We start from the raw sequence: 17,756 nt of genomic DNA, 5'->3' as shown, positions 1-17,756 counted from the left end.
GGAGGCTGAGAGGTGGAGGGAGCCTGGGGTCTCAGGGTGAGGTGGACTCAGGGTTTGAGAGAGGAGGTCACCTGAGGGATGCGGGGATGGCTGGGAAAGGGAGGGGGTGTGGCATCTAATGGGGGAAAGGGCCAGGGTCTGCAAGGGACAGAGAGCCTTGGGCCCAAAGGGGGAGGCTGTCTAGGAGTCTGAGGTGACAGGTGGGAGACTGAGGAGGGTGGCTAAGGGTGCCCTCCTGTGATTCTGAAGCAGTGCTCACAGTGTCCAGGGCAGGAGGCAGGGGCTGGGCTGCACTGTGCCGGCGGGAGTGGGGTTCCCTCTGCAGTGGAGAGATCCGAGTTACCTGCAGGGGAATCGGAGGAGCCTCCTGGAGTTGGGCGGGTGCAGTGTGTCTGAGGGTGGGGGCACGGGCTGAGGCATCCTTTGAGGTTAGGTGGGGAGTGTGGTGCCTGAGAGGAGAGTGGTGTGGAAGCTTCTGAGAGGTTCAGGTGGGGTCAGGTTTGTGGGAGCACGCAGTTTGTTCTGTGTCATTGGTGAGGATTCAGGATGTCTGAAGCTGGTGGCAGAGGGCAAGACTTCTGGGGGTTTGGGGTCGAGTCTGGGTCTCCAAGGGGTGTGAGTATCTAGAGGGGGGGCAGGTCTTTGGGCCTATAGGCCCTCTGCTCACATCTCACCCCCCCTCTAGAATGTGCCCCCCGATCTGGCCATCTGTTGCTTTGTCCTGGAGCAGTCACTATCCGTCCGAGCCCTGCAGGAGATGCTGGCCAACACTGTGGAAGCTGGAGTGGAGGTGAGGCTCCCACCCCAGGCTGAGGGTGGCTGGATGGGTGGGAGGACCGGGCATCATTCACCATCTGCTCTTCCTCTCTCTGCCCTGCCCCCACAGGCCCTCAATTTGGATAAGTGGGTAGGTCTGGCCTTGGGTGTCACCTGTCCTTCCCACCTCTTCTGACCCCAGGCCTGCCTCTTGGGCTCACATCCTGCATATGAGGCTGGGGGGTCTCCCTCAACCCAGTTGTCAGGGCTGTGAAGCCCAGAACAGGCCAGGAAGGAAGGAAGGAAGGGAGGAAAGAAGGAAGGAAGGAGGGGAGGGGATGGGGGCTTGTGAGCCCCCGTCCCCACTGCCTGTTACTTCCTCCTCTTTCCCACCCTTTTTCTGACCCTGATCCCAGCTCTTCTCCGCATGGGACCTCTCCCCTCACCTCCCTTATCCCAAGTATGGGTCCCCTCCGTTCCAGGAGTGGGTCCGCCATGTGATCATGTGGCCCCATCACATGGCCCCCTGAGCATGGGCATGTGAGAGCTGGGATGGAAGGCCTGTTGCCATCGAGTGGCTGGGTGTCACCCCCCAGGAGGGGCACAGTCTCCCTGTTCTTGGGTGTATGTGGCAGCACAGGGCAGGTCTCCACAAGTGATGTTCAAATCTTTACAACTGGTAGGACTGTACCAGTGCACACCAGCTGCGGCTCAGCCGTGATGCGACAGGTTAGAGTAAAAGGAGCTGAGGACCATGGAACATGAGATGCTGGGGCTTCTCGGAGTGTCTTTGGTACCTAGAGGAGGGGGCCAGCCTCCCTGAGGGACCTGGGGCCTAGTAAACAAGGTGGAGGAGGCAGGAAGGACAGAGTGGGCTTTGGGGGATATAAAACACCCCCCACCCACAGACTTCTCAGAAACAGAGCCCCTGCTTCCAAGGGCGGGGAAACTGAGGCAGAGAATCTGTTGAGGGTCTGAACTGAGGCTTCCTTGCATCCAGGCCTGAGCATGGTATTTTATGGGGATCACATTCCCACCTGGGATAGGCCAGATGTATTGGGCATCTGTTCTCACTCTGTGCCCTTCATCCCCCCCCCAGTCATCCCAGGGTGGGGGACACAGGACACTCCTGTATGGCCATGCCATCCTGCTCCGGCATGCACACAGCAGCATGGTAAGTGCATCAGCAAGGGGTCAAGGGCAGGGGCAGGGGGGCAGTGCCTGCAGGAAGAGGCTGACCCCCTTCTCTGACCTTAGTACCTGAGCTGTCTCACTACCTCCCGCTCCATGACGGACAAGCTGGCCTTTGACGTGGGACTGCAGGAAGACGCAACAGGTGGAGGAGCTGGAGGGGGCAGGATGTGACAGGGACAGGGCAGGTGGGAAGTTGGGGCACAGGTCTATAGAACTATGGGTGTGGACACGGGAATGCTCTGGGGGTAGCAATGGGGGCTTTGGGACAGAGTCTGGGGTGCAAATGGACACATTTGGATGGGGAGACTGAGAAAGCATGGGGGAACCATAGGCAGAGGGTCTGAGGACAGAAATGGGAATCTGAGGCAGAGAGTGGGTGGCAGAAGTAGGAGAATTTGGGGCAGAAGGCTGGGGGGCTCAGGACTGGGGAGGCCTTGGGGAGAGAATTCTGGGCAGCCATTGTCCTGAGAGCCCTACCTCCGCAGGAGAGGCCTGTTGGTGGACAATGCACCCTGCCTCCAAGCAGAGATCTGAAGGAGAGAAGGTCCGAGTTGGGGATGACCTCATCCTCGTTAGTGTCTCCTCTGAGCGCTATCTGGTGAGAATCCCACCCCCTCATGGCTGCTATTGCCCTTGGGTTGGAGGCACATGGGGTCCACCCTGTCTCCTTATCACTGGTTAGCCTGGTCTCTGGCCCCAGTGTCCTGACTCCCAATTTGCAGTTTTCTGAATTTGATGCCCAATTCCTGGTTTCTGACACCCTATCTCCTGACTCTGTCCTGGTTTCCTGACCTGTGACCTCTGATGTTCTGTCTGCCGGTTTCCTGGCTCCTGTCTCTGGTTTTTGGCTTCTGCCTCTGGAACTATTGCCCCCACCACTCTCTGACCATCGTCTCCTGGTTGCCCTCAGCACCTGTCAACGGCCAGTGGGGAGCTCCAAGTTGATGCCTCCTTCATGCAGACATTGTGGAACATGAACCCCATCTCCTCTGGCTGTGAAGAGGGTAAGGGTTCCCCTAGTTCCAGCCCCTAAACTGAGACCCCCCAACATAGACTTCCCATACTGCTCCCAGACATGCCCAAACAGAACCTTGTTAGCTCAGACCCCAAACTATGACCCTCACACTGAGATCTCCAACTGGCCCCAAATCCAGATCTCAGGATCAAACTCCCCAACTCAGACTCAAAGTATTGGTCCCCAAAGCTGACATGCCAAACTCAGGTCCTGGAGGCCAGGCCCCTAAACTCGAATCCAAGCTTAGAACATCCAATATGGAGCTTATTCTCAACCCTAAGCCTCAGGTGACAAGCATAGACAGTGACCTCAGACCCCCAAATTAAAACTCCGATCCCCAATCCAAAACCTTGAATTCAGACTCCAAACCTCAGCCAACCTACCTCAGACCTCCACCTTCAACCTCATATCTCCAGAATCATCTCTCAGATCCAGACCCCCATGCTAAGACCCCAAAGCATGGCCCCAAAACATTGATTCCAACTCTCACACCTCAAACCTCAGAGCCCTAAGCCAGACCCAACCTGAGAATCAAAAGACAGATCCCAAAACGCAGGCCTGAATCTCAGACCCACCAACTTCCAGTTGTAAAGCCCAGATCTCTCCAAACTCAGACCCCAAAGCTCAAACCTCCAAACCTCAGACCCCAAACCTCAGCTACCAGCCTCAGACCTTCAAAATCACACTCAAAATTCAGATCCCAACTTCAGAGCCAACTCACCATACCTCTAAATCCAAACCCCAAGTCAAGCCCTGGAATGCAGACCCTAATATCAGGGAATATGACCCCAAACCTCTAATCCCGACCTCAAATATACAAACTCAGACCCTCAAATCCCCCAACCTCAGCTCTGCACACCCAGACCCCCAAACTTTGATCCCCAACCTCAGACCCCAAATCTTAATGCCCCCACTTAAGGCCTCAAACTTAGCCTAAATCTCAGACTACACTTCACACTCTGAAACTCAGATCTTTAATTTTAGACCCCCAACCTAGCCCCCAGCCTCCCCTAGGGGAGAAGTAGGTTCCTGGGCTCCCCTTTGGCTCCCAGACTTGTCTGGGGCTCCAGCCCCACAGTGATCATCTTCCTTGCTCTTCTCCAGGCTTTGTGACGGGAGGCCATGTCCTCCGCCTCTTTCACGGACACATGGATGAGTGCCTGACCATTTCCCCTGCTGACAGTGATGACCAGCGCAGGTCTTGGTGGGGGACAAAAGGGCTTGGGGTCTCAGGGCAGGGCAGGGGGAGTGCAAAGGTCCGTTGAGGGGCTGGGGCCCTAGGTGGGATTAGGGGTCAGATTCTGGGGGACTGGAACCTGAACCCCTGACCTCACTCTTTCCTGTGTCCCCAGACTTGTCCATTATGAGGGTGGAGCTGTGTGCACCCACGCCCGCTCCCTCTGGAGACTGGAGCCTCTGAGAATCAGGTGGGGGCCTTGGGGTTGAACTGGGGGAGGGGATAGGGGCCAGGGGGGTTGTTGGGAAGGGAGAGAGGGTCTTGAAGGAAAAACTGAGGAAGAGACTGGAGGGTTTTGAGGGAAAATCTGGGGAGCCCAAAAGAGTGATGAGGCTCTCAGGTTCCTAGAATCCTGGAGTAAAAGGAGGTCTTGGGGGATGGTAGGGGGTCCTGAGTGAAAATGTGGGGAGTGGAGGGAGATAAAGTGATGGGTCTGGGAAAACTGGGGACACCAGGGACATCTGGGGAGCCTGGGGGAAGCTGTGAGGGCCTGAGAGGGGATTAGGGCCCCTGAAGGAGGACTGGGGAGCCCTAAGAAAGATCTGAGGAAGGCTTAGGGCACCCTGGAGAAGGACTTGGGGTTCAAGGAGGTTTGAACTAAGACCGTGGTGTCCATGGGACACTTGGGGGGTCCTCTGACCCCCTTGATCTCACCCTCCACAGCTGGAGTGGGAGCCACCTTCGCTGGGGTCAGCCGCTTCGCATCCGCCATGTCACCACGGGGCGGTACCTGGCACTCACCGAGGACCAGGGTCTGGTGGTGGTTGATGCCAGCAAGGCGCACACCAAGGCCACCTCCTTCTGCTTCCGCATCTCCAAGGTCGGTGGGGTGAGGGCATTCTCCCTCACCTGGAGCCCCAAATCCCACATCAGCCCCCACTCTGCAGTCTCTCAGGGGGGCTCCCCTATTAGCTGCACAGCAGAGGAGCTGACCTCTGGCCCCTGCTCCTGCAGGAGAAGCTGGATGTGGCCCCCAAGCGGGACGTGGAAGGCATGGGCCCCCCTGAGATCAAGTATGGAGAGTCACTGTGCTTTGTGCAGCATGTGGCCTCAGGCCTGTGGCTCACCTATGCCGCCCCGGACCCCAAAGCTTTGCGGCTCGGGGTGCTGAAGAAAAAGGTAGGTGCCTGGAGGGGAAGGGAGGAGACTGGGGGGTGTTGGTGCTTGAGCCTTCAGGGCTTTGAAGATGGGACTGAGAGAAAGATGCAGGCTGGGAGAAACCAAGATTGAGAAAGACAGCAAAAAAGGAAGAGAAATCCATATGTTAATATATATGGAGAAGGGAGAGAGAGAAATAGAGAGACAGGGAAGGCAGAGACAAAAAGTTATGGAGACAGAAAAACAGAGAAAGACAGAGACAGATGGAAAAGACAGAGAGTGACAAGCATACTGAAGATGACATGCAACAAATTAATGAGTATCCCAGTTGTTTTGGATGTGCGTGTGGGAAAACAGGCCAGCTCTGCAGACTTGTTCCCCACCCTCCCTGTGCTCAGAAATGGTGAGTCAACTGCCTTCAACAAAGTACATAGTTTTCTAACTGAGGAGTGGGAAAACTACTTTTGACAAAGGGAAGGTCATATGCAAAGGCCCTGAGGTTGGAATGAGGTTGGTGTATTGCAATAACTAAAAGAATATCCAATTTGCTTGGAGCAGAGTGAGCGAGGGCGAGTAGAGGGGCGGAGATGAGACAGAGGGGGTAGGAGCAGATCGGTGGGCCTTGTGGGTCATGGGGAGGGTCCTGGCTTTTACCTTTATCGCGCATGAGATGGAGCCACAGAGTGTTCTGAGCAGGACAGGGAGGTGACCCGATTCACAGGGTTCCTTAGCTGCTTTCGGGAACAGATTGTGTGTGAGGGCCAGGGAGAGGGGGTGGTATAGAGCTGGAGTAGAAAGACCAGGGAGGAGATTGCTCGGAGGGTACAGGTGGTAGATGACGGGAGAGACCCAGGGTGAGGACTGTGGAGTGGGGAAACATGGTGGATTCTGCTTGTATTTTGAGAGCTGAGCCAACAGGATTTTCTGATAGATTTGATATCAGGATGAGAGAGACAGAGGTTGGGGTGATGCCATGATTTTTACCCTGAGCGACCGAAAGGATGGACGTGCCATTAACCAAGTTGGGGACAGTCAAGTGTCAGCTCAGGAGGACAGGGTTCTAAAGTTTTACCCCCAACGTCTATAACAGAGTTACTCAGTAAAGACTTGCTGAGTGAATGAGTGAGAAGACTAAGGAGGCAACTGTTTGCAAAAAGAGCAAGGCTTGTAGTTGGAAACATGAGCAGAGAGGGTGATATTTACAGCCGCAGGACTAGAGGAGGTCAGCTCAGGGGAAAGCTGGCGCTGTGATGGCTTTACTCACAGAGGGTGTCAGGCATTCTGTCTGGGACATGTTAAGTTTGAGGTGCTGCTACAGCGCTCTGATGGGGGAATGTTAAGCCATTAGTAGATACAAGTGGAGAGGATGTGACCTGGAGAGAGACAAGATAAGAGAGAGACAGAGAAGGGGAGACAGGGGAAATGAAACAAAAGCGTGCAATATAGATGAGAGACATAAGGAGAGGGAGACATAAAGATGGACAGACAGGAACAAAGAGACAGAGACAGAGAGAGACAGAGATAAAAGGAAAAAGACAGAATGAAAGACAGAGTCAGATGAAGAGGGATAGAAGGGAGGGACTGGCAGAGAGATTTGGTGGAGGAAGAAGGCAGCTTTGGGGCTAGAATCTGGGGAGCATGGCCCCCTCCTGATTTCTCTATCCTTCCACTGCCAGGCCATGCTGCACCAGGAAGGCCACATGGATGACGCGCTGTCACTGACCCGCTGCCAGCAGGAGGAGTCCCAGGCTGCCCGCATGATCTACAGCACGGCTGGCCTCTATAACCAGTTCATCAAGTGAGCCACCTGCCCACTCTGCCCGGTGCCAGGCCACACCTGACCCCCATGCTCCTGGCGTTCAGGCACCTGACCCTGTTAATCTCTACCTCTGACATCCACAGCCCTGCTAACAACCACATGACCACTAACCTCTAAACTCTTGACCTTTATACTTGGCCCCTAATCTGACTTCGCATCCCTCATCACCGTCTTTCACACCCCTGACACCCACACCTTGGCCCTGGGCCTCCCCAGACCTGCCTCCTGCCTCCAGGACACAGGCATGAGTCCTAGTTCCAGCTCTGCCCTTGGCCATGGGTGACCTCAGGCCAAAGCCCTTGCCTCTCTGCATTATCAGCCTCCCTCTCTGTTAAATGGATGTGTCTGTGGGAGCCCTGCGGGGACTGGGAGTGGGACTGGAGAGCGCCTCACCGACAATCAGCATTCGCGCCCCCCCCCCCCCGCCCTCGGCGCCCCCCCCAGCCCCCCGCCCGCGCTGAGATGTGCGCGATTCCCACAGGGGCCTGGACAGCTTCAGCGGGAAGCCGCGGGGCTCGGGGCCGCCGGTCGGCTCAGCGCTGCCCATCGAGGGCGTCATCCTGAGCCTGCAGGACCTCATCGGCTACTTCGAGCCGCCCTCGGAGGAGCTGCAGCACGAGGAGAAGCAGAGCAAGCTGCGCAGCCTGCGCAACCGCCAGAGCCTCTTCCAGGAGGAGGTGCGGGCCGGGGCGGGGCCTGTGCGGCGGGGGCGGGGCCTGTGCGGCGGGGGCGGGGCCTGTGCGGCGGGGGCGGGGCCTGCGGGGGCGCGGAGGCGGAGGTCCGAGAGTCCCAGGTGCAGACCGAGGGGCTCCAGGGAGGACGCCGCTGTGCCAGCCCCGCAGGGCGGCGGGTCGTGGGGGACACGAGAGGGGTCGGAGCTTAATAGCCATAGAACAAAATAAGCTTTTCTGGATGGGAAGAAAGAAAAACGAGAACGCTTTAACATTGCATCTTTCAATTAGAACTCTTCCCCTAGGTGTGTAAATGAAGGTGGGCGCAGAGTTCTGGATTCTTTAGCAGGGCTTCCCCAGGAGTGGCCCACGGGCCCTCGGGGGAAGAGTCACTTTTACAGAATCCTAGCCAGAGACCCCCCTGTGCCCACAAGGCAGGGCCCGGGTCGTGGGGGACAAGAGGAGGGGCGCAGCCTCCAGGGGCAGGATGTCTGGCGGAGCCGGGGCTGGGACTGTGAGAGCGAGAGATGAGGGGGACCGGCCTTGCTCCCTCACCTGCGAGGCGGGGCCAGGTCCTTGGGGAAGGCCTAAGAAGTCAGAGGATGAACGCCCAGAGGCTGCGGAGCCGGGCGGTGTCTGGGGGGGTGCGGCCTGCGGGGTGCGAGAACAGAACCAGAGTGGGGCGTGGGGGTGGGGGTGGGGGCAGGGCCAGAGGTGGGTCTTGGGAGACTGAGAGGACAGTGTAGGGAGGGACCTCAGCTGGGGTCCGGGGCTAGCAGTTTGTGTGTTAAGACAGCACGAGTGTGTATCGATTCATTGATGAAATTATGGTGCCTAGATATTTAGAGGAACTGCCTGTGTTTCCCCTGGGAGTCATGGTTCAGGATTCCCTAACTCAGTGTTCACCGGGGCTTGACAGAACCTAAATATCAGGAGTAACAATTGACTGTATATGTTTTGTGTGATTTTCTGTATGTCTGTTATAATTCACAATTAAAAAGGACAATAGATTAAATGTAAAACAACAACAAAATCTCTCTGATGGTTCGGGTGGAGAGTGAACTGGGCCAGCTGGGACCAGGAGTGGGGTGCTTGGAAGTGAAAAGAATGGAAAGAAAACTGGGAAGGAGAAGCACAAATTCAGCCCTGCTGCTAATAAGGCTGTATTATGTTGGGGACGGAGGCACAGAGGACAAGGACTGATGTGGGGAGCTAAGAAGGGGAGGAGGGTGATGGGAATGAAGGGGGACATGGAGCTAAGGGTGCTGGTGTAGATCTGGGAACTCAGTCACTAGTTGTTGAAATGTGAATTAGTAAATCCAAGAAAGGCAAGGAACTGGGACTGGGACTCCTGTGGTGACTCCCTTGTCTTCCTCACCTTAGGGGATGCTCTCCCTGGTCCTGAATTGCATTGACCGCCTAAATGTCTACACCACTGCTGCTCACTTCGCTGAATTTGCCGGGGAGGAGGCAGCCGAGTCTTGGAAAGAGATTGTGAACCTGCTCTATGAACTCCTGGGTAAAACGTCTAGTTCTGATTTCCCCTAGAGCTCCACAGGTCCCCAGTACTGTTGGGTCTAACCCATCTCTTTGCCCTCAGCCTCTCTGATCCGTGGCAATCGTACCAACTGTGCCCTCTTCTCCACCAACTTGGATTGGTTGGTCAGCAAGCTGGATCGGCTGGAAGCCTCATCTGGTAGGAGAGCCCATGGGAAGAGACAGGGACTTGGGGAAGGGAAGGGCCACAGCCACCTCACCTCTCACTCTATTAACCATGCAGGAATCCTAGAGGTGCTGTACTGTGTCCTGATTGAGAGTCCCGAGGTCCTGAACATCATCCAAGAGAACCACATCAAGTCCATCATCTCCCTCCTGGACAAGCATGGGAGGAATCACAAGGTCAGCCCCTCACCCCTGGCTTCTCACCCTCTTAGCCCTGAACCCTTACTCTGGCCCCAGAACTCAACACTCCCCTCCCTCCCGTCCCCCAGCTTATCTCTTACCTGGACTCCTCTTCCATGTGCTTTTGTTTCAAGACAAGGTCTCTAACTCATGATTCTGAAATGGATTCTGGGCCATAGATGTACTTCATTAGATCTCTGAAATATTTTTTAAAATTTCCTATAATTTTCCAATTTTATAGTCTTTGGTGGGGTGCATATACACTCTCCACTTTGCCACAGGTCCTACCAGTTCATGCTGCATTATTTCTAGCCACGTCACAGATTTGCATTATGTACCTGGCCCCTGAAGACACTAGTTTGCAACCCCTGCTGATCTCAAATACCATCCTGACCCTTATGCTCTCTCACTGATCTGGCCCTTGCACTCTTCCCCCAACATCTCACCTCTAATCTCTTACTGCAGTCCCTCATTTCTTACATTGCTGATGCTTTATCCCAACTCATATGGCCCCTACCCTCTCACCTGATCTTTCTCTTTGATCTTGACCTTTCTCTGTGATCCCTGACCTCCTACTTTCTCTACCTCCTCTTGGTCAAAGTGCCCATCTCCTGCCCTGATACATCCATCATCCTTTACTTGTAGCTTCTCACCCAGGGCCTCCCATTGGGACCTGCGCTGGCGCCCTCACATACTCACTTCTGACCTTGACCTTCAGGTGCTGGACGTGTTGTGTTCCCTGTGTGTGTGTAATGGCGTGGCCGTGCGCTCCAATCAAGATCTCATAACTGAGAACTTGCTCCCTGGCCGTGAGCTTCTGCTGCAGACAAACCTCATCAACTATGTCACCAGGTCTGCCCCCTAACACCTGACCCTAGCCTGACCACACCCTGACTCGGAGACTCTACACCATGTGGCTGTCTCCTCCTCCATCTCCCACCTTGGACTTAACACCTGGTCCACTCAGCTGTCTACTCTTGCCCAGCTCACCCAGCATCCCGCTCTTGTCCTCTCTCCCTGCTCCATTTCTGCCTCTCTGTTCCTCTCTCTGCTTCTGTCCCTGTATTTCCCCTCCACATTTCCCCCTGTCTCTCCCATCTCTCTTTCTCTGTCTTTGGTGTTTCTCTGTCTGTTTCTGTCTCTGCTTTTTCTCCCTTTGTCTCCATTTCTTATTCTTTGTCCTTATGCCTCTGCCTCTCTCTTTTTCCTGTGTATATATCTTTCTCTGTCTGTCTTTCTCTCCCTCTCCCCCAACCCCTGCAATAACCTGGCTCTCTCCACCTTGCCCTCATCTCCCTCTCTTGTTCCGTCTCTCCTGCAGCATCCGCCCCAACATCTTTGTGGGCCGAGCAGAGGGCTCCACACAGTATGGGAAATGGTACTTTGAGGTGATGGTGGATGAAGTGACTCCATTCCTGACAGCTCAGGCCACCCACCTGCGGGTGGGCTGGGCCCTCACTGAGGGCTACAGCCCCTACCCTGGGGGCGGCGAGGGCTGGGGCGGTAACGGCGTTGGCGACGACCTCTATTCCTATGGCTTTGATGGGCTGCATCTCTGGACAGGTATCTGAACCCTTCCAGGGAATGATCAACCCTGACAATTGACCCCAGGGTTTCCAAGTCTCTCACCACACATCTTAGGGTTCTTGGGATCCTGACCCCCAAAAGAGGCCAACTTTTGATCCCTCACTCCTCATTTATCAAGACCTTGCTGCTAGAGCTTCCAGAATCCTGTCCCTAACACATTTCTTCATAGCCTCCAGAACTCTGACCCCAGGGGATGTGTGACCATAGGGATCCCAGAAAACTGCCCAGATTTTTATGACCTCTGATCTTTAACTTCTGACTGCGAAGGATCCAGAATCCTAACTCCAGGAAGGCTTTCATCTCTGACCCTACAGCTTTCAGGATCCTAACCTCAGGGGAGCCTTGACCTCTGCCTGTTGCAGAGCTACAGAACCTCTGTGGGAACCCTTGACCTTAGGGTTTCCAGGATCCAAACTCCATAAGATCCTCTAATACCTGCCCCTTGTCTCTTGATATCATTGGTCCCATGGGACTTCTGACTTCTGACCCTTCCCTGGTGACCCTGCTGCAGGACACGTGGGACGCCCAGTGACTTCCCCAGGGCAGCACCTCCTGGCCGCGGAGGACGTGGTCAGCTGCTGCCTGGACCTCAGCGTTCCATCCATCTCCTTCCGCATCAATGGCTGCCCCGTGCAGGGTGTCTTCGAGGCCTTCAACCTCGATGGGCTCTTCTTCCCTGTCGTCAGCTTCTCAGCTGGTGTAAAGTAAGGACTTGCCCTTGTCTCCTTGCTAGTCCCCAGACCTGGGACTGTCCTGAGACAACTTCCCCAAGCACTGCCAGGACCCAGCAACCCACCATCAGGACTGACTGTGTGAAGGTCCCAGTGAACTCTACATGACCCCGGCCCTTTCAGTGTCCTCCCAATGACCTCAACTTCTCCCCAACTCCAGGTTCTTCTGGTGACCTCCAAGTGTCCCCCAAATTTCACAATGACCTTCTAAAAACTTCAGACTCTTAAATTACCTCAGACTGTCCCAATGACTCTGTGTTACTCCAGTGACTTCCAAATGACTCCAGAATATGACAATGATCTTCTAATGACCCCGAAACCTCCCAATAACCCCCCCAATGATGTTGGGCTTTCCTAATGACTCCATGCTCTCAAAATCTTCTCAGTGACTCCAGCATCTCTCAATGGTCTTTCAATTGCTCCATAATCTCCCACTGACCCTTCAGTGACCCCAGATATTCCAAAGACCTTTCAATAACTCAGCCTTTTCCCAATGACCCCCCCAAGCTCTGAGGATGACTTTCCAGTCACCATTCAGTGGCAATTATAGTTATCTCATTGTTACACCAGATTCTCAGTGACTCCCAAGTGACCTTCTTGGTCTCCCCAAAACCTTCCAATATCCCTAAATGCTCTGTTGACCCAGCTCCTCCAAAGAACCCGTGACTTTACGTTAACTCTCCAATGACCTCATACTTTCCTTCTTTGACTTTCCAATGATTCCCATTGACCTCAGACATTCTTTTCAACCTTAAAATATCCTTTTTGACTCTTGAATAATCTTTATCCTATGACTGCCAGTGATCTCAGGTCTCCCCAGAACCTTCCACCAATCCCAGGATTGCTCCCTTACCCCACTAAGCACTTACCCCACCAGTGACCCCACTCTCCCATCAGGGTGCGGTTCCTCCTTGGTGGCCGACATGGTGAATTCAAGTTCCTCCCGCCACCTGGCTATGCCCCATGCCATGAGGCTGTGCTCCCAAGAGAGCGACTCCACCTGGAACCCATCAAGGAGTATCGGCGGGAGGGACCCCGAGGACCCCACTTGGTGGGCCCAAGCCGCTGCCTCTCACACACCGACTTTGTGCCCTGCCCCGTGGACACTGTCCAGGTAGTGCCTGCCCTGCAGGGGTTTCCTGGGGAGGCAGGCTCCCTTGGGAGCCAGGGAGGTGGGGAGCTGAGCTGGAAGTTGGGAACCTTGCTCTTTAACAGAGGGGGAAACTGAAGCCAAGAGGAGGCAAAGGGCTCTCTCGAGGCAGACTCCCAGTTTCAGGGAGTCCTCACTTTAGCCCCCAATTTACAGTTGAAGAAAACAAGGCCCAGATAAGTTGAGTAACCTGTGCAAGTCACTCTGCTGATTTGAACCAAGGTGGTGTGACTCCAAAGTTTGTGATCTTATCCACTACAATTTGTTGGGCATCTCTTCTATTCTAGGCTACTCCCAACACTCATTCCAACCCGAACCCCCCACCTTTCCTCCAAGTATGTTTCTGTAGCAGGAGATTTAATTCATGTTCAAGAGACTGACCACGCTGTGGCTCAGTGGGTTGGAGCATTGTCCCATACACCAAAAGGTTGCAGATTCAGTCCCTGGTTGGGGCTTATACAAGAGGAAACCAACCAAGGTTTCTCCCTCTCTCTCTCTCGCTCTCTCTCTGTCTCTCTCTCTCAAATCAAAAAGCATGTCTGAGGGTGGAGGATTTAAAAAAGAGAGAGAGACTGACCTCAAGGGTTTGATTTTCAGTATGCCACCGTAGGCATGTGGTTTCACCTCTCTGTGCCTCAGTTTCTTCATCTGAGAACAGGGGATAACAATAGAACCTACCTCATGGCATTGCTGAGAATAGTAGATAAATTAATAATTAATATATGCAAAGAGCTGAGCACATTCCTGAGTAAATGGTAAGTACTCATATAGTTCCTGCTAGTAGCAGTAGTAGCAGTATTATTTCAGGGATGAACTTGCCACTGTCTAGCCAGGCCAGAGCCCTGGATTGGCTCTCCTTGATGTCTCCCTCCCCAGCCCCCCAGCCTGTGAGTCAGCCTCACTGGTTGTCCACTCATCCTCCTGGACATCCCTGCACCCCTCTCCTATCCTCCCCATGGCCCACCCAGGTTCAACTATTATTATCTTCTGCCTGCAGAACAGTGACAATATAAACATTGATTAGGTACCTACCATGTGCTGGACATTTCAATGGACTATATAACATTTAATAGTTTATGGATGTGATTTCACTGAGTCCTTGTGAGTCAAGTATTGTTCAGATCCTCACTGTACAGAGAAAGAAAGACACGTAAATGTTCATTCAGCTAACATTTCCTGAGCATCTCCTCTGGGCCTGGCTCTGGGCTGGGCAGGCCTGGGGAAATGGCAGGGACTGAGGAAGCCCAGGTTCTGTCCTCATGGAGCTCCCAGGACATGGGAGAGACAGACCCGTTCACAGATAATTTCTTTATTCTGACGATGCTGAGTCCTTATTGGCTGGTGTCAATCCTGGAGTCAGGACAAGGTGATGGGGAGCAGGGCTCAGAATAGCAGGAAAGGTCAGAAGAGGACTTTGAGGGTCTGTCCAGAGTCCGCACATGTTCTCTGGAAGAGGGGTCATGGTATGAGCTGGAGGGAACTCAGGGGCTCACAAACGTCTTCTACCCCAGATTGTCCTGCCACCCCATCTGGAGCGTATCCGGGAGAAGCTGGCAGAGAACATCCATGAACTTTGGGCGCTGACTCGCATTGAGCAGGGCTGGACCTATGGCCCGGTGAGGGACGAAGGATGGCCTGCAGCGTCAGACTGGACTTGCCGGGGGCAGGGTCACTATCAGGAGGGGCCGGTGGCTGAGAGAAGGGCCTTTGGAGATGGGGTGGGGGTGTCCTTGGGTTTCCAGTGGCAGAACTAAGGGGGGGGGGTCAGGGTCAGCCTGGGAGGGTGGGGGAAGGAGAACCCGGAACTTGACTGTGGGGTCCTCCAGGTTCGGGATGACAACAAGAGGCTGCACCCGTGTCTTGTGAACTTCCACAGCCTTCCAGAGCCAGAGAGGAACTACAACCTGCAGATGTCGGGGGAGACACTCAAGTGAGGAGCTGCCGTGGGGCAGGGGCTGGGCCTGCCTGCTGGCGGGGAGGCAGGGAGAATGAGACAGAGACTGAGAGAGAATGAGAGAGACAGAAAATGGCAAGAGAAACAGAGAGGGAGGCAGGGCTTAGGAGGCAGAAACAGACATAGGGCAGAAAGAGAGAGACAGAGGGGAAAGATGAACACAGTCAAAGAGATACGGAGACAGAAATGGAGAGAGATAGGAGTCAGAGAGACAGAGACTGAGACAGAGAGAGGTGGGAACAAAGACCCCAGGAAGCTGAGGAAAGATATGGAGAGAGCTGGAGACCCAGAGAGAGACAGAGGCAACAGGGCCTGTGGGACAGGGACCAGGGCTAGGGGGCTGGGTGGGGTGACTCTGTACCTATGCCCCCCGCCGCAGGACTCTGCTGGCACTGGGCTGCCATGTGGGCATGGCAGACGAGAAGGCAGAGGACAACTTGAAGAAGACAAAACTCCCCAAGACGTGAGTGTGGGCGGCCTGGGTCCCACCTGGAGAAGAGTGGGGGGCTGGGGTGGTTGAGGGATCCTGTGGGGAGACTGGGGTCAGAGAAGAAAGGACCATGGGTTATGGTGAAGGTCATAGGCTCAGGGGTCAGGGTTCTGGAGCCAGTGGTGAGTGTCTCGGGAGGTGTTAGGATTGCGGAGTTGAGTTAGGAGTTCCAGAGGGAGACTGGGAGCATGTCAGGCCCCAGGGTCAGGCTCTGCCATAGAGGTAGGAAAATGAGAGAACAGAGGTTGTGCCTCTAATTTAGAGGCCAGGAATCAATGGAAAGAGGTGAGGAATTGTTGAATTGTAAATAAGGGATCCTAAAATTACAAGTGAGAGGTCCTGGGGATAGAGATCAGGGTTCAGAGGTCAAGGACTCCCAAGCGAGGAGTCTGGTGCAATAGGGTCTTGGGGTCAGAGTTAAGAAACCTCAAAGTTAGAAGTAAGAGGTCAGAGCATTCCAGGGTTAGAGATGAGGCTCCCCAAATCAAGATAGAAGACTAATGGAAGCCAGAGTTCCATGAAATCAAAGCTTTTGCTAGGGTGACAGGATTCTGGAGTCAAATGTCAAGTATCTCCAAGATTATTCAGAGAGTCATAGAACCCCAATGTCAAAGATCAAAGGTCAAAATAATAATTTAAAAATAAAAAGGCCAAAGGTCAGAAATTCCCAGATTCGAGGCTCCTGGGATCCTGGGGACAAGGGTCAGTTCAGTCAGGGATCCCATAGCACAGAACCCAGAGTGGAGGGGAGGTCTCCTCACCAGCACCACCCCACCTGTAGGTATATGATGAGCAACGGGTACAAGCCAGCGCCACTAGACCTGAGCCATGTGCGGCTGACTCCTGCACAGACCACATTGGTGGACCGGCTGGCGGAGAACGGGCATAATGTGTGGGCCCGAGACCGTGTGGCCCAGGGCTGGAGCTACAGTGCTGTGCAGGACATCCCTGCACGCCGAAACCCTCGCCTGGTTCCCTACCGCCTGTTGGATGAGGCTACCAAGCGCAGCAACCGGGACAGCCTCTGTCAGGCTGTGCGCACCCTGCTGGGCTATGGCTACAACATTGAGCCACCTGACCAGGAGCCCAGTGAGTGCTACCTCCAGCCCAGGCCTTGACCCCTGATCTCTGAACCAACTCAACCTCCGAGTGGACTATATCCACTATACTGACCCCTTCTCCCAACCCTGACCTTTAGTTTGACCTCAGTCCTGAACCTGATCTTAACCACTGACCTTGACCTAACTCAGGCTCTGCCTGGGTTATGGCTGCAACACTGAGCCACCAGACCAGGAGCCCAGTGAGCACTGACCCTGACCCTAGACTCCAATCCCTGACCCTCAGCTATGACCCTAACCTCTAACCTCTGGACTATAGCTACAACATGGAGCCACCCAACCAAGGTCTCAGAGACCCCTAATTTGACCCCTGACCTATCACTGACCCCTAATAGCAACCTTGACCCCTATGGTCCCCAACCTTCAATTTCTCAACCTCTGTCCCCAACCCCAATTTCTATTTCCTCCATGACCCTGACTCTGACTTCCTCTCTTTGATCCAGTTCTCAACATTTGATTCTAAACATCAACCTTTATCTCGACCCTTAATCCCAGACCATGACCATGACTGACCTGACTTTCTCCCTCTATGTCTCTGTCAGTATCTCTTCTCTGAGAGCTCTGACTGCTAAAGACAATAAGAGAGGAGTCTCACTCAGTAGGTCCCTTCTACCTTTTCCTGGCTAGTATGAGATTCCCCAATTCTCCTCTAACACCAAGCAATTGTCCCTCTTCCCCTAGACTAACCTTTGCTGGTCTCTCCCACCAACCTCTCATGTCTTTGGATCCACTCCCCACCCATCCTCTTTGACTCTGGCTGGCCCTGTTTGTAGGTCTGGTGGAGAGCCAGTCCCGTTGGGATCGGGTGCGCATCTTCCGGGCAGAGAAATCCTATGTGGTGCAGAGTGGCCGCTGGTACTTCGAGTTTGAGGCAGTTACCACGGGCGAGATGCGAGTGGGCTGGGCCAGGCCTGAGCTGCGGCCTGACACAGAGTTGGGAGCTGATGAGCTGGCCTATGTCTTCAACGGGCACCGCGTGGGTACCTCCCTGGGCTCCACTCTGCTAGGCCCTGTAGTCCCTCCCACAGCTCATA

At 54.4% G+C, this 17,756-nt stretch overlaps 1 protein-coding gene across 2 annotated transcripts in view; it reads left to right on the top strand.

Annotated features, from left to right (window-relative positions):
- The window catches only part of RYR1 (ryanodine receptor 1), a 98,417-nt gene that overhangs the window by 5,398 nt on the left and 75,263 nt on the right, over nucleotides 1-17,756 (top strand). For both annotated transcript variants that reach the window (XM_081119962.1, XM_081119961.1), the window contains exons 3-25: nucleotides 686-790; nucleotides 1,856-1,930; nucleotides 2,014-2,092; nucleotides 2,436-2,548; nucleotides 2,861-2,954; nucleotides 4,070-4,163; nucleotides 4,318-4,392; nucleotides 4,866-5,022; nucleotides 5,157-5,321; nucleotides 6,977-7,098; nucleotides 7,601-7,796; nucleotides 9,174-9,309; nucleotides 9,391-9,486; nucleotides 9,571-9,689; nucleotides 10,411-10,544; nucleotides 11,014-11,255; nucleotides 11,791-11,983; nucleotides 12,908-13,124; nucleotides 14,672-14,776; nucleotides 14,987-15,090; nucleotides 15,494-15,577; nucleotides 16,386-16,693; nucleotides 17,496-17,698. In XM_081119962.1, the coding sequence (XP_080976088.1) occupies nucleotides 686-790; nucleotides 1,856-1,930; nucleotides 2,014-2,092; nucleotides 2,436-2,548; nucleotides 2,861-2,954; nucleotides 4,070-4,163; nucleotides 4,318-4,392; nucleotides 4,866-5,022; nucleotides 5,157-5,321; nucleotides 6,977-7,098; nucleotides 7,601-7,796; nucleotides 9,174-9,309; nucleotides 9,391-9,486; nucleotides 9,571-9,689; nucleotides 10,411-10,544; nucleotides 11,014-11,255; nucleotides 11,791-11,983; nucleotides 12,908-13,124; nucleotides 14,672-14,776; nucleotides 14,987-15,090; nucleotides 15,494-15,577; nucleotides 16,386-16,693; nucleotides 17,496-17,698 (3,216 nt within the window). The remainder of the gene's footprint in view (nucleotides 1-685; nucleotides 791-1,855; nucleotides 1,931-2,013; nucleotides 2,093-2,435; nucleotides 2,549-2,860; nucleotides 2,955-4,069; nucleotides 4,164-4,317; nucleotides 4,393-4,865; nucleotides 5,023-5,156; nucleotides 5,322-6,976; nucleotides 7,099-7,600; nucleotides 7,797-9,173; nucleotides 9,310-9,390; nucleotides 9,487-9,570; nucleotides 9,690-10,410; nucleotides 10,545-11,013; nucleotides 11,256-11,790; nucleotides 11,984-12,907; nucleotides 13,125-14,671; nucleotides 14,777-14,986; nucleotides 15,091-15,493; nucleotides 15,578-16,385; nucleotides 16,694-17,495; nucleotides 17,699-17,756) is intronic.

The sequence above is a fragment of the Miniopterus schreibersii genome, assembly GCF_964146895.1.
Source record: "Miniopterus schreibersii genome assembly, chromosome: 18".
Classification (NCBI taxonomy): Eukaryota; Metazoa; Chordata; class Mammalia; order Chiroptera; family Miniopteridae; genus Miniopterus; species Miniopterus schreibersii.
Note: the sequence above shows the minus strand (reverse complement) of the source record. Positions and strands in the feature narration are given on the sequence as shown.